This window comes from Salmo salar, chromosome ssa18 (genome assembly GCF_905237065.1).
Source record: "Salmo salar chromosome ssa18, Ssal_v3.1, whole genome shotgun sequence".
Classification (NCBI taxonomy): domain Eukaryota; kingdom Metazoa; phylum Chordata; class Actinopteri; order Salmoniformes; family Salmonidae; genus Salmo; species Salmo salar.
The window spans coordinates 67,706,833-67,722,112 of NC_059459.1; the positions used below are offsets into that span (position 1 = coordinate 67,706,833).

Sequence of the window (15,280 nt, forward strand, 5' to 3'; positions counted from 1 at the left end):
ATGATTTGCCAATAGTACCCCTGTCAATCAAATTACACACTGTGGGAGAATGTCAGTTGCAGTCCTTGATTCCTCCAGTCCGCTCTACTTCTCAAAACCAATTGTATGAAAAGGTCAGAGGGGCAGGAAACTGTTGTGGAATACAGAATGTGTTCAAAGTATGTTCTTAAAATAGGCTAAAGAGGTGAGGGAGACAGAACAGCGTTGAGTGTTACCTTGACTTACTGTTGATTTCACACTTTTCTCAATATTTTATATAGTCAGAGACTATATAAAATGTCCATGCAATCAGCATTTCCCATTAGTGTACTTGACTGTGTAAGGGAACATTTTATTGTCAGAAGAGATAGCCTTGAATTGTACATTATGCCTCTCCTCTCACTCTATCTTGGTTCATGCAGAGGACTATGACCACTTCCTCAGACCAATTGGCAGAATGCCCAGAATATGTTCTGGAAGTTAAGATAGGAGACATGTTCAGTTTCTTAGGAAACTGAGCCAGCGCGATAACAGCCAGTCACCTGCAGGAACCAACCCTATGAACCATGCCTACGTAGCTTTTTTGTGTAGCAGAAAATAAGAGAACTGAAGGGACCGCCCTGGCGGAACTTGCGGCAGACTTGTAGGTTGTATGTGTTTGTTGTAACCTCTCCAGTTAACTGATAAAAAAAGAGCAATTCATTTAATATTGACTTCAGGTGTCCCTGGTGTTGAATTTCCAACACAACTGTGTATTCAATGACTTTGCGAGAATGTTGTTTCTGTCTATGCATTATTATGTACTTGTAACTGACTAGTTTTCCCTAGGGCGGTATATTTACTTTACTTCACAGTGTTTTCGGAGGATAATTCCATTTTATATGTATCTGGTTTTAATCAAACGTGTTATGCAGGTTTTATGCCACTTTTTTTGGGGGTCTTCTCACTTCTGACCAGTAAAGAGCATTCCATATGATTTGTGTTTTAGAGTTCATTGTTTATTTTTCATAATTTTAACATTAAATCTCAACATGACAATTAAAGATCCACACATTTATACAAAATACAGTACAGATATTAATTGTACTGTTTGTTAAAATGTCAAACTGTAAAGAAAATCTGAATGTACTTCTCAGACCTGTTTGTAAATGAACAATTTCTAAATATCTGAAGTGAAACATCAGCATTAACATTCAATCATTTGACTATTTACATGATTTATTGGACAATAATATAATCAATTGTACTCTGTTTGTGTACTATCACATGTCATTTCATGAATGACAATGTATTAAAATGTTGTAAGCTAGACATTTTTTTTAAACTGGACGGGAGAGGGGGCAGACAGAACAATTACAGACTCCTTAATTAATTAATTTGAACTAATTAACCATTTTGTTCTAGTTTGGTGTTTTGGCTTGTATCCTTGTTCTTATGTTCTACTGTCTTTCGACTCTTTATTATGTATTTTTTGAATGTCTTTATGTTTACACACCTGTCTATGATCTCGGCCAATCACTGGAAAAAAACAGGAAAAACTTTCACACAATTATTTTTTAACACTAGCCAGGATCCAAACTTCTTCAAAAAGAGTTCTACCTGCAACCAAAACTGCTTCTTCAAAGGTTCTTCAGACAAAGAACCTTTTTAAGGTTCTGAATAGCAACTTTTTTTCTAAGAGTGTAGACATTACACCAGCTCACAGAACACCCCCATATACGGCGTACCAATAACCTTCCCACATGTGCACATTGGATCCTGTTGAGACACAAGCTGTTGGTAGGAAGAATACAGCTGCTGAGTCTTGGGTTGTTCATGGACTGCTCCACATGGGCACCCCCACTGCTGCTCTGGCTGAATGTTCACTCCATAGAGACCGTACTCTCCATAGTCATTTAACTGACTGTAATCTCCCATGAATCTGGTTCTGGACTGTCTGGCTCTGGCTGGGCTACTTCCTTTTTCCAAGGTGACAAAGGGAGTTAGGTCACCCTGATGATGCTCGATCTCCATTCTGTGCAGTTCCGTCCTCTGGTGATATCTGCCCCTGCTGTAGAAGGACAGGGATGCTGGGTTGGAGGTTTTGTCCCAGAACACTTCTAATTCTATGGGACGGGGTATTGTTTCAGGTAGAGCTTCATTATTCCCAGGAAGATAGATTAACGGAGACTTTAAGTCTGCCTGTGAACTCAGTTGGCCCTTCTGCCAGCACAGAGCAAAAACTTTGACATTCCCAGAAGATGAAACGTTGACACGTAAGCCTATGGTCCAATCACAGTCCTCAGATAGTTTGACCACCCACCTAAGGTTGGCATCAGAGCCGCTATCCTGGCACAGAAGAGTATGGGCGGTGAGTTTGGCAAGCGGGGTGTAGAACACTTTCCTGTGGTCCTGGGAAAGAGACATTCCCCTTCCCAAGCTCTTGGGGTCAAAGGTCATCGTGGTGGAACCCTGTGCTTTCTGGTGGTTCTCGGGGTCGACCAGAGTCAGCAGAGAACTCCAAAGCTGTGTCATCTGCTCCACGAGCTTTCCTCCACTCTGCTGTAGCTCCTGGACCAGCCTGTCCTGGTCGGCCCCGGGCTCCAGCCCCTTCCTCAGATCCACAGCACGGGCCTTCTCCACAGCCTGGTGCACCCCTGCATAACCCTGGAGGAAGCGGAAGGAGTCCCCATCAGACAGGGCAGCCTGCATGGTTCTCTTAGAGGTATAGATGGACACTATGCGAGCTGAGACGGAAGTCTTGACGCTGTTTAGGGCGCTGTCGCGCAGGGCTGACACTCCCTCGATGAGCCGGACACTGGAGCTCGCCAACCTCTCCCTCTGCTCCTTATCCCACCTCCCTAGTTCCTGAATCTGTCTCTCTCTCTGGGCCAACTCCTTCTGCTCTTCCTTCAGCTTCTCTCCCAGCTCTTTGTGTGCCTTAGGCAGTGTTTTCATATTGTGGACGCGATGCTGGTCCTCGATGGCGCAAGACATGCACGCACTAGTTAGGTCATCCAAGCAGTAGTACTCAAGAATCTTACCGTGGTGGGGGCATTTGGTGGCCAACCCAACTCCCCCAGCCCCCGGTGCTATGGGTTCAGTCAGGGTATGTGTCTGCAGCAGCAATGGCACTGTCAGGTGTGGTTCCAAGTGCTGGGCACACATGGACATCTCACATTTGATGCAGGTCTTCAATGCTGGCTTTTTGTCATCCACACACATGTCACAAACAACAGCCTGGATATCCGGCAGAACCTGGCACACCTCAATCATTTTCACTTCTGGGATCCCTGGTCCGGTTGAAGCTATCTCAACGAATGGTGGTGGGAATCGGGTCTTTCGCATTGGCATTGTCCTTCGCATGTTAAAAATACCTCTTAGTAGCCTCTCTCAATCTTACTGACAATAAGCCTTTCAAAGTCGTTGCCCCCTATAATTATAATCTAAACGTTTTACTTGTCGGCCTGTTTGCTTTTGCTTGCTCTCTGTCTCTGATCTGCGTTTGAGGCCACTCCTAGATTCATCTCATGCAATATTGATGCGTTCATAACCAGGTGGGAAGGTGGTAGTTACCAATTGTGAAGTCGTAAATTCGAGTGTGGTGCAGAAATGTAACCACTCAAATTCATAGACAGAGCTATGGATGACCATCAATTTACATATTATAGTTTTAATCATGTTTTGAGGCTATACAGTGTTTGTTGATATTTACTTTGTTTACAAACATTGGAATAAAAAAGCTTATTTGGGGTTCTGATATTTGGGGTTCTGATGAGGTTGGTCAGTTGAACTAAGCTCATGAGGCACTTATAAGTTATATTCTTCAATAATAAATGGTACATAGCATTAATTTATGTTCAAAAATTGATGTAGCAACTGCTGATTCCCCTTTAATGATTACATTTCTCCACTATTTCCTGGTTGATACAATTCTAATGGTTCGACTAATTTCAGTTTATGTGACAACAAACAATGAATAGTGTAGATAAGCATTTTGTACAATCTAAAAATAAAGCGAAATAAAAAAATGTATAACCAAAAATATCGTATCTGTTTGAAGTTCGTGTACAAAAACGAAAGTAAAAATACGAGAACGGGAAGAAGCACAGAAATTGCGCACATAGATCGGTCTTCCACTTCTCAGGCTTTCTTTCAACGAGAATGACAGATCTATAATTCACTATTCATTTATGAATTTGGTCGGGCAGCCCAAATTGCCAGAGAGGAAGAGAGATGCCCAACTCGACGGAAAATCTGTCTCCCTCCAACAGTTGGCGTCTTTTCGTTGTTTTGCCTACCAAGAAATGTGTTTGTGTATGGAGGTCGATGAGAGTTTCGAATATGATCAACTAAAAAATGTATGGCTTATTTGCTACGGGAGGTTAATTTGATCGAATATACGTTTCGTAATTATAAAGTTGTTAAGAGTGTACTGAAATAAGTAGGACACGTGACATCCCGGGAACTTTGAGAGAAAAAAATGACATCATTACAAAATACAAAAAATAAATAAATAAAAAACCATGCCGCAACTTCAGTCACAGTTCAAATCACATCCCCACACAGGCTCAGGGGCCAAAGAGGACGGAGCACTCACTGTCAGGCGACAGGACTCCCTGCAATAACCCCGCCGCAAAAATCCTGGGTCCCTAAACACATTCAGCTGCGATCACAACGATGTCTGCCCATCCTCTACAACGTTCTCGCTTGAGCTGCGCAGCAGATAACCAACGCAACAAACGCTACAAAGTGCAACATGTCTGGATCCCGTGTATAGAGTTACTTTGCGAGACTGTTGTCTCTGCATTATTATGTTAAGGTGTTTAACTGACTAGTTTTCACCAGGGTGGTATATTTACTTTACAGTGATTTGGAGGATAATTCCATTTTATATCTTTTGCTTTTAGTAAAACATGTTATGCATTTTGTAAGCCTTCTGTTTTGTTGTTACAGTCTTGTCAGTTCTAACCAATTAAGGTAATTCCATATGATTTGTATTTTAGAGTTCATTGTTAATTTTACATTTTAGCTAAACATGACCATTAAAAATCCACCGCAAGCTCATTGCTTATAGTGGCCATATTGTTTAGCTAGAGCCTTGGAAAATATTGTGCATCCATAGATGCTATATACCAAATTTGGTGCCAATTGGTCCAGCGGTTCTGGAGAAGAATACATTTAAAGTAGTTAACATCATTGAAAATGGTCCAAAATACATCAAAAGCATATTGCCTGCACATTGCATGATCCGTTTCATTTTGAGTTCTGATATTTGGCAAGTGTGGTAAACAGTACAGAAGTAATTTGTCCTAGGGCAATGTGTCAATTTTTTCCTGATGGTGGCACAGTGGTCCCATAGCTGAACCCCGGCATTGCTGCTTGCAGCTATATTTCCATGTGTTGTTGTTGTCCAGTGCATGACTTGGACTAAAATATGTGCTAGTACTCATTTTGGGTGCCTGAACTGTTTATATTTAAGTGCAACAACTCCACAATACTTTTAGCCAATATTTTATAAGAGGTGCATGATCTTATGCAGTAGAAATGTTGATGTGCTGGTACTCAGTAACATTGAACTCCTGCCCAAGTCAGGCACTGTTGCGAATGTCCATTGGGTGGGCCTGGGAGACATGGGTGGGCCTGAGAGGGTATAGGCCCACCCACTTGGGAGCCAGGCCCAGCCAATCAGAATGAGTTTTTCCCCACAAAGGGGCTTTATTAAAGACAGAAATACTCCTCAGTTTCATCAGCTCTCCGGGTTGCTGGTCTCAGAAGATCCCATGGGTAAAGAAGTCAGATGTGGAGGTCCTGGGCTGCCATGGTTACACGTGGTATGCTGTTGTGAGGCTTGTTGGACATACTGTCACATTTTATAAAACGATGTTGGAGGCAGCTTTGTATGTGGTTTGAAATGTGGCTTGAAGTATCCCATTCCATGTGCTTTTTGGCTCTTCAGACTGCAGGAAAAAGAACTGTGTCCAACTCCCCTGTTGACTTCAAACCATAGTTGTGTAGCCGACTGCATTAGCCTAACTACTCGAACACACCCATTGCCAGTCATGTACAGAGCAAGGCAGATTTTTGGGCGACGCGTCAAATTCACATAGAAATGTAAAGTATAGATCTTTCATTTGCATTGAAAGTAAGTATAAGAAGCGGTAGATCCGTTCTATGTGCTCTTTTTCTAAAATGTCCGTTATATTGTGTTTTGTCATCTTTTTGCTTTCGGTTTTGTACAACGGCATCTGACAGCTGAAAATCCAATATTTTATTGAAAGGATATTTCACAGTGCTTTAGATTGTACAACGATTAGCTTGTTTTGTTACATAAACTGAAATTAGGCGAACCATCATAATTTTAGCAACCAGGAACTTTTGGCGGACTGACGCATATATTGCACGAGGTGGACTCAAACGTAGATCAGACCAGACAGAGTGAACAAAAGCAAACGGACTGACAGGTAAAAAGTTGAGATTAAAAGCATTATAGAGGCTACGAGGATAGAGGTATTTTAGCATGCGAAGGTCAAGGACAACGCAAGCACCCGATTCCCACCACCATTTATTGGGGCAGCTTCATCCGATCCAGGGCTCATAGAAGACATGTCTGAGGTGTGCCAGGCTCTGCCGCTGCCGGACAGCCAGGCCATTGTTTGTGACTTATGTACAGAAGACAGGAAGCCAGCACTGAAGACTTGCATCAAATGTGAAATGGCCATGTGTGCCCAGCACTTGGAGCCACACCTTTCAGTCCCATTTCTGCTGCAGACACATACCCTGACTGAACCCATAGCACCGGGGGCTGGGGGAGTTGGGTTGGCCACCAAATGCCCCCACCACGGTAAGATTCTCGAGTACTACTGCTTGGACGACCTAACTAGTGCGTGCATGTCCTGCGCCATCGAGGACCAGCATCGCATCCACAACATGAAGACCCTGCCTAAGGCACAGAAAGAGCTAAGGGAGAAGTTGAAGGAGGAGCAGAAGGCTTTGGCCAAGAGAGAGAATCAGAGCCTGAAACTAAGCAGGTGGGACAAGGAGCAGAGGGAGAGGTTGGCGAGCTCCAGTATCCGGCTCATTGAGGGAGTGTCCGCCCTCCGCGACATCACCCTGACGAGCGTCCAGAGTTCTGTCTCAGTTCGCTTAAACTCCATCAAGACCTCTAAGAGAACCATGCAGGCTGCCCTGTCCGAGGGGGACTCCTTCCGCTTCCTCCAGGGGTATGAAGGGGTGCACCAGGCTGTGGAGAAGGCCCGTGCTGTGGATCTGAGGAAGGGGCTGGAGCCCGGGGCCGACCGGGACAAGCTGGTCCAGGAGTTACAGCAGAGCGGAGGAAAGCTGCTGGAGCAGACGACCCAGCTGTGGAGTTCTCTGCTGGCTCTGTTCGACCCCGAGAACCACCAGGAAAAACAGGGTTCCCCAGGGTTACCTCCCACCGCCACGTTGACCTTTGACCCCAAGTGCTTGGGAAGGGGCATGTCTCTTTCCCAGGACCACAGGAAAGTGTTCTACACCCCACTTGCCAAACTCACCACCCATACTCTTCTGTGCCAGGATAGCGGCTCTGATGACAACCCTAGGTGGGTGGTCAAATTCTCTGAGGACTGTGATTGGACCGTTGGCGTATGTGACAAGGAAGCTACTGAGAATTTCAATAATGGCCATGTCTCTGAGCTCTGTTTGCACTCAGTACTATGAGAGTGTTAGGCGTAGTGATGGGATGACCTATACAGATAAACCTCCAGAGGCACATGTCGATTCTCAGTTAATCTATCTTCCTGGGAAAAATGAAGCTCTACCTGAAACAATACCCCATCCCATAGAATTAGAAGTGTTCTGGGACAAAACCTCCCCAGCATCCCTGTCCTTCTACAGCAGGGGCAGATATCACCAGAGGACGGAACTGCACAGAATGGAGATCGAGCATCATCAGGGTGACCTAGCTCCCTTTGTCACCCTGGGAACAGGAAGTAGCCCAGCCAGAGCCAGAGAGTATAGAGGTTACAGTCAACCAGAGCAGAAGTGGAGGTGCCCATGTGGAGAGGTCCATCAGATTCAGCAGCAGTCTTCCAACCACCAGCATGGGTCTCACCAGGCTTCTATGTGCAAGTGTGAGAGGGTTATCGGTACGCCGTATATGGAGGTGTTTTGTGAGCTTGTGTAATGTAGGCAATGTCTAGGTAAAGTGCATTGAATTCAGTTTGGATCCCGGCTAGTGTGTTGTTGGTACTGTAGGATTCTAATGTGTGTTGGACTCACTGGTTGGATTTGAGTTGACATGTAAGGCAGGACTTTGTCTCCCCCTGCTACTCAACCACCTATCATAATGTTGTCCCAATGTTGCAAGAACTTTCACCTTTTCTTGTCCCTTAATCACATTTTTCTGACCTCATTATTGTACAATAAATCATGTAAATATTCAGTTGATTGATTGTAAATGCTGATGTTTCTGTTCAGATATTTTCAAATGGATCATTTAGAGACAGGTCTGAGAAGTACATTTGGTGGCAGGTAGCCTAGCGGTTAGAGCGTTGGGTCAGTAACTTGAAAGGTTGGTGGATCGAATCCCTGAGTTGACAAGGTAGAAATCCGTCGTTCTGCCGCTGAACAAGGCAGTTAACTCACTGTTCCTAGGCTGTCATTGTAAATAAGAATTTGTTCTTAACTGACTTGCCTAGTTAAATAAAGGTTTAAAAAAATCTTGACATTTTAACAAACAGTACAATTAATATCTGTAATGTAATTTGTATAAATGTGTGGATCTTTAATTGTCCTGTTGAGATTTAATGTTAAAAGGAAAAATAAACCAACTCTAAAACACAAATCATATGGAATGCTCTTTACTGGTCAGAACTGACAGGACTGACACAACAAAAATTAACGTTTAGAATCGGCATAACACTTTTTACTTAAAGCAAAATATATAAAATTGAATCATCCTAGAAAGCACTATGAAGTAAAGTAAATATACCGCCATAGTGAAAACTAGTCAGTTACACACCTTAACATAAAAATGCACCGACAGAGCCAACATTCCCACAAAGTAACTGAATACCCAGTAAAGTGCAGTAATGTGAAATACTGATTGCATGGAGGGAGAGGTTGGCTAGCTACAGTGTCCAGCTCATCGAGGGAGTGTCCGCCCTGCGTAACATCGCCCTGACTAGCAACCCGAATTCCGAACTTCTCCCTCATAAAGTCCATCAAGACCTCCAAGACTGTGGAGAAGGCCCATACTGTGGATCTGAGAAAAGGTATGGAGCCCGGGGCGGACTGGGACAAGCTGGTCCAGGAGGTACAGCAGAGCGGAGGAAAGCTCCTGTACTATGACAGTATTAGGCGTAGTGATGGAATGACCTATACAGACAAACCTCCACAGGCACAAGTTTATTCTCGGTGTATCTATCTTCCTGGGCAAACTGCAGCTCTACCTGAAACAATACCCCGTCCCATAGAATTAGAAGTGTTCTGGGACAAAACCTCCCCAGCATCCCTGTCCTTCTACAGCAGGGGCAGAGATCACCAGAGGACGGAACTGCACAGAATGGAGATCCGGCATCATCAGGGTGACCTAACTCCCTTTGTCACCTTGGAAAAAGGAAGTAGCCCAGCCAGAGCCAGACAGTCCAGAACCAGATTCATGGGAGATTACAGTCAGTTAAATGACTATGGAGAGTACGGTCTCTATGGAGTGAACATTCAGCCAGAGCAGCAGTGGGGATGCCCATGTGGAGCAGTCCATGAACAACCCAAGACCCAGCAGGTGCAGTATTTCTACCAACAGCATGTGTCTCAACAGGGTCCCATGTTCACATGTGGGAGGGATATCGGTACGCCGTATATGGGGGTGTTCTGTGAGCTGGTATAATGTCTACACTCTTAGAAAAAAGAACCCTTCGAAGAACCCTTTTTGGTTTGAATCCTGGCTAGTGTTAAAAAATAATTGTGGACATATCTAATTGTGGACATATATCAGCATAAGCCCCCCCTCCCAGCTCATGTTGTGGACATATCTAGGCATAAAAAAAAACACTTGCATCACTCACCTTATGTTTTTACATTTGGCACACATTCATTAAGTCAGGTTGCATACATCAATATATATATTCAATACAGATATTCAAAATTCATTGAATGAATTTACACATTATTACATTACATTACCTGTTGAATGTATCAACTGTAATTTCCTTGGCGCTGTTCACACGGGCTATGGAAAGTTCTAGTGAAAAGATGTCAAGGAAATGCAGTAGACATTGAGTTATACAGAGCTTATGTGGAGGCTTCCATCTGGTAACTAACATTATTTTTGCTGCAGTCAGTCCAGACAATCACACTAGTTTCTGAGGTACTATGATAGTCAGTGAAGAATCATTGTTTCGTAATAAGATATTCGGGAGAAATGGGATGGTGGCCGAACTTGTGACCATAAAGTTTTCACATTGGGGCAACCCCACATTATATGCATATTCCAATGCTGTTGTTTTTGGCCAGTGTGTTGTACTGTAGGATTCTAATGTGTGTTGGACTCACAGTGGCTGGATTTGGGTTTAACATGCAAGGCAGGACTCTGTCTCCCCCTGCTGGTCAAGTTACCTAACTATCATAATGTTGTCCCACTGTTCCAAGAACTTCCACCTATTCATGTCCCTTAATCACATTTAGTTGACCTCATCATTGTACATGAAATCATGTAAATAGTCAGTTGACTGAATGTTAATGCTGATGTTTCTGTCCAGTTATAAAATAAATTACTAGCTTATAAAATCTAAATACATTGTGATTCATGAAATTACATGAGCTGGTACACAAACAGAGTGCAATTAATATCTGTACTGTATATTGTATAAATGTGTGGATCTTTAATTGTCATGTTGAGATTTAATGTTAAAATTATGAAAAATAAACAATGAACTCTAAAACACAAATCATATGGAATGCTCTTTATTGGTCAGAAGTGAGAAGACTGAAGAAAAGTGGCATAAAACCTGCATAACACATTTAACTAAAACCAGATAGATATAAAATTGAATTATCCTCCAAAACACTGGAAGTAAAGTAAACTAGTCAGTTACAAGTACATAATGATGCATAGACAGAGACAACATTTTCTCAAAGTAACAGACACAGTCAAGTACAATCATGTGAAATGCTGATTGCATGGACATTTTATATAGTCTCTGACTATATAAAATATTGAGAAAAGTGTGAAATCAACAGTGAGTCAAGGTAACACTCAAAGCTGTCCTGTCTCCCTCAGCCTACTTTAAGAACATACCGTAATTTCCGGACTATAAGCCGCTACTTTTTTCCCACGCTTTGAACCTCGCGGCTTAAACAATGACGCGGCTAATATATGGATTTTTCCCACTTTCAAATAAAATACAATTTTAAAAAAAACACATTCTGTGACGTGCTCAGTTTTTTGGCGGCATGAAGCTTTCATTAGACCAATGAAATTGCCGAACGGGTTAAGGTCAAGCAACTTTTTTGTTTACTGTTTGGATTAAATCGAGCGCTCTCAAACTTCCCATCATTCTGATTACGGTAGTCATTTTGTCACTCTCATCATGGCAAAGACACTGAGAAATGCATATGATGCAGCTTTCAAGTTGAAGGCGATTGATCTGGCTGTTGGAAAAGGAAATAGAGCTGCTGCACGGGAGCTTGGTCTGGAGCAATGACTTTCTTGGTAGGCTACTGTTTACTGCAAATGTTTTATTTTTTGTTACAAGCCGTGTTTCGTTTAAAGCCTATTTATTTTTGTTACAAGCCGTGTTTCGTTAAAGCCTATTTATTTTTGTTACAAGCCGTGTTTCGTTAAAGCCTATTTATTTTTGTTACAAGCCGTGTTTCGTTAAAGCCTATTTATTTTTGTTACAAGCCCATTTATTTTTGTTACAAGCCGTGTTTCGTTAAAGCCTGTGTAAAGTTCATTTGTTTCAATGTACCGGTAGGCACCTGCGGCTTATAGACATGTGCGGCTTATTTATGTTCAAAATAATATATTTTTAAAAATTCAGTGGGTGCGGCTTATATTCAGGTGCGCTCAATAGTCCGGAAATTACGGTACTTTGAATACATTCTGTATTCCACAAGTTTCCCCTCAAAATACTGGGTGTAATTTGACTGACTTGAGTTTCTACTGTAGCTGTTCAGTACATGAAACAGTTTGTCAGTAGTTTCACTCTATGGGAAAAAAAAGCCTGGAATACAATATCATCTAACACTTTTGCAAATCATTCAAGGTCAAAATATATTTATTTAAGTGAGTTTGAAAAGTATTAAGTTAAATAACCAGAAATATCTTAACATAAAAATCTTCAATATTGCTAATTATAAGGAATATTTTCATCTACTGAATATATCTAAAATAATAAAAACTATGTTTTTGGGATAAACTTGATCTGTACTCTTGATATAGTAAATACTTCATACAGTGAAATACTATACATCTATTTTTTGCATATGGCTTTCATATAGCATGGCGGTGCATAGAAGTGTTAGGAGAAAGAGAGGATTGAGAGAGAGAGAGAAAGAGGTAAAGAGAGAGAGAGATTCTAGGACTTGGTAGATAATAATGGACAGAGAGAAGAAGCCTGTACACAAGGCCTGCAGAGCTGAATGGGAATGATTGAGCAAGATGACACAAAAATGCATCCTGAAGTACCACAACAATCCTCGGGTCACTTATTAACAAAGACATGTCAATTTCTGGTAATTTACAGGAAAAAAAGCCAAATATGTCTAAAATATCAAAACTTAAATAAGACTCTTAGATAAGGGATTGTTTTGATAGTGTCACCTAAAAAGGTTTTGATTTGGCAACCAAACACTTATCCAAGGTTTACGTTTCTCAAATGACTGATTCTTACTATCAATGGTTACAGTATTGTGTGTGTGTGTGTGTGTGTGTGTGTGCAGAATGTGTAATAGCATCCACGTGACAGGGGCAGGCAGCAAACAAAACACACCACCACCCCCCCCCCCCGACCCTGTTACGCCCAGGAACCAGCCTGGACCTCGCCTAGTTATCGTTCCCAAAGACGGTGTTGAGCTGCTGGGTGACCCTGATGAAGGTGGTCCTGCGGCTGAGCTCCTTGAGCTTCCCTGCGCCCACGTAGGTGCAGGTGGAGCGGACCCCACCCAGGACGTCGCGTATGGTTACGTCCACGGGGCCCTTGTAGACCACCTCCACCGTCTTCCCCTCAGAAGCCCTGGGAGAAGAAGAGGGAACGTTTTAGTGAACTCTTAAGCCTAATGTATACGACGCAAGAACCATACGCAAAATGGCGATCCTGTGTTCTTGCGTCGCGTTATGAATTGTGGGGATGCACACGTCTGCATATTTTTTCTACGCAACGCAATTTTGCGTAGCTACTTTTAGTTCCATGAGTACGTACGTGGGATATAAACTAGTATTTATGTTTCAAGTTTGACGAATATTCATTTTATTAGAGAATGCCAAGAGTGTGCAAAGCTGTCATCTAGGCAAAGGGTAGCTATTTTGAAGAATCTAAAATATATTTTGATTTGTTTAACACTTTTTGGGTTACTACATGATTCCATATGTGTTATTTCATAGTTTTGATGTCTTCACTATAATTCTACAATGTAGAAAATAGTAAAAATAAAGAAAAACCCTTGAATGAGTAGGTGTCCAAACTTTTGACTGGTACTCTGTGTACGGGATACACATGGTATACACCATCTAACCAAATGCTTACTTGCAGGTTCCTTCTTGACAATACAACAACAATAAGAAATAAGAAAAGATAAGAATACAAACAAAGTAAATGTCTCAGTAGAATAGAACAAACACTTCAGCATAAGTATAATACAGGAAGGCACAATTTATAGTCCAATATTGACATGTGTTTTGAGGAAGGGTGTTTTTCCTAAAGCGTGCTACAGTGTTTAAAGCTGCTCATTTCCTGCTAGGCGGTCAGTAACATCTCTGACCTGTACTCGGCCACGCCCCCGGCGTGTCTCTTCATGGCCGTATCGGAGCTCATGCCGTAGAACAGCTTGTACTTCTTCCCGTTCTTCTCGATGACCTCGCCCCCGCTCTCTGAGTGGCCGGCCAGCATTCCGCCCAGCATCACAAAGTCCGCCCCCGCGCCTGTCAGTCACACACAACCACAGCTGAGAAAACCCAGGCAGGGTCAGACACATTCCCTTGGGACCATCACACGACGTCCTAAGAACCCAACTGGGGTCGGACAACAAATGCACTTTTCTATACTCAAGGAGAGAAAGAGACAAACAGCTAGACTGTTGTTTTACTATCAAACTCAATACTAGCATTGTTTTACATATCGTAAAGCAGTTTGTGTTTCATAACCAGGCAAAGCTAAATAGTAGGCTAGTGACTGGCGGTTATGGAGAAATAAGAGAGTGGCTTATGCGATGTCTAGAAGAGCCTGCCTGCTTGTCTGCCCACATTCATCGCTTGCTCCCCGCAGCTCACCAGCTGATGTAGGCAGTGTGTGGCGTGTCCTTCCCACTGCTAGAGAACTGAACCCTCGCTGCTCTGCGCACCCAGTGCTGCTAATATTCTACTTATCATAGTAGCTTATCCAGTCCAAAGTGCAAATACAAGGCACGAGAAGCCAAGTCTGAGTCATAAATGGTTGACTCCAAGTCCGAGTCACCAACGGTTGAGTCCAAGTCGAGTCACCAACGGTTGAGTCCAGGTCCGAGTCACCAACGGTTGAGTCCAGGTCCGAGTCACCAACGGTTGAGTCCAGGTCCGAGTCACCAACGGTTGAGTCCAGGTCCGAGTCACCAATGGTTGAGTCCAAGTCCGAGTCACCAACGGTTGAGTCCAGGTCCAGTCAGTAGTCCTGAAAATGTGTTGTAGTACTTGAGCCCGAGTCCTGGACCTGAGTACTACAACTCTGGTTGTAGAGTCTCTGTAGTCTGATTAAAGTCGGTACTGTATGCTCTGTGAGTTGAAATGTTACATTCTACTGCTACAAAACTCACCAAAAGCCTTGGAGACGTCACCTGGGCAAGTGCATCCACCATCCTTTATGAGAGAGGAAGAAAAGGGAAGAATAACATACTATGGGTCTTCAGGTAAAGTCTTTATCTATTCAACCATCTTGGCATGTATATGTACTGTATGTGTGTATGAGGTCCAGGGTGTACCACGGTGTTGAGCCAAAGACAGCCAAAGACTGTTGAGCCAAAAGGATGTAAGTGTATAACTAGGGATGCACGATACTATCTGTGAACATATCGGAATCGGCCCGATGTCTAGTTTAACGCTGACGTGCAAAACCGATGTCAAAGCTGACGTGCATACCTATATAAC

General features: G+C 42.9%; 2 protein-coding genes across 3 annotated transcripts in view; both read right to left on the reverse strand.

The window, feature by feature from the left end:
- Window positions 1–955: 955 nt before the first annotated feature.
- si:dkey-183c6.9 (tripartite motif-containing protein 34A) lies at window positions 956–3,485 on the reverse strand. Its single transcript, XM_014156154.2, has one exon. The coding sequence runs from the start codon at window positions 3,322–3,324 to the stop codon at window positions 1,669–1,671; it is 1,656 nt and encodes a 551-aa protein (XP_014011629.1). The 5' UTR covers window positions 3,325–3,485; the 3' UTR covers window positions 956–1,668.
- An 8,718-nt stretch (window positions 3,486–12,203) lies between these two features.
- The window catches only part of LOC106577801 (GMP reductase 2), a 7,498-nt gene continuing 4,421 nt past the window's right edge, over window positions 12,204–15,280 (reverse strand). For both annotated transcript variants that reach the window (XM_014156155.2, XM_014156156.2), the window contains exons 8-10: window positions 14,950–14,992; window positions 13,924–14,083; window positions 12,204–13,178 (exon numbers count right to left, since the gene is read on the reverse strand). In XM_014156155.2, coding sequence (XP_014011630.1) covers window positions 12,989–13,178; window positions 13,924–14,083; window positions 14,950–14,992 — 393 coding nt within the window. In that variant the 3' untranslated portion in view covers window positions 12,204–12,988. The remainder of the gene's footprint in view (window positions 13,179–13,923; window positions 14,084–14,949; window positions 14,993–15,280) is intronic.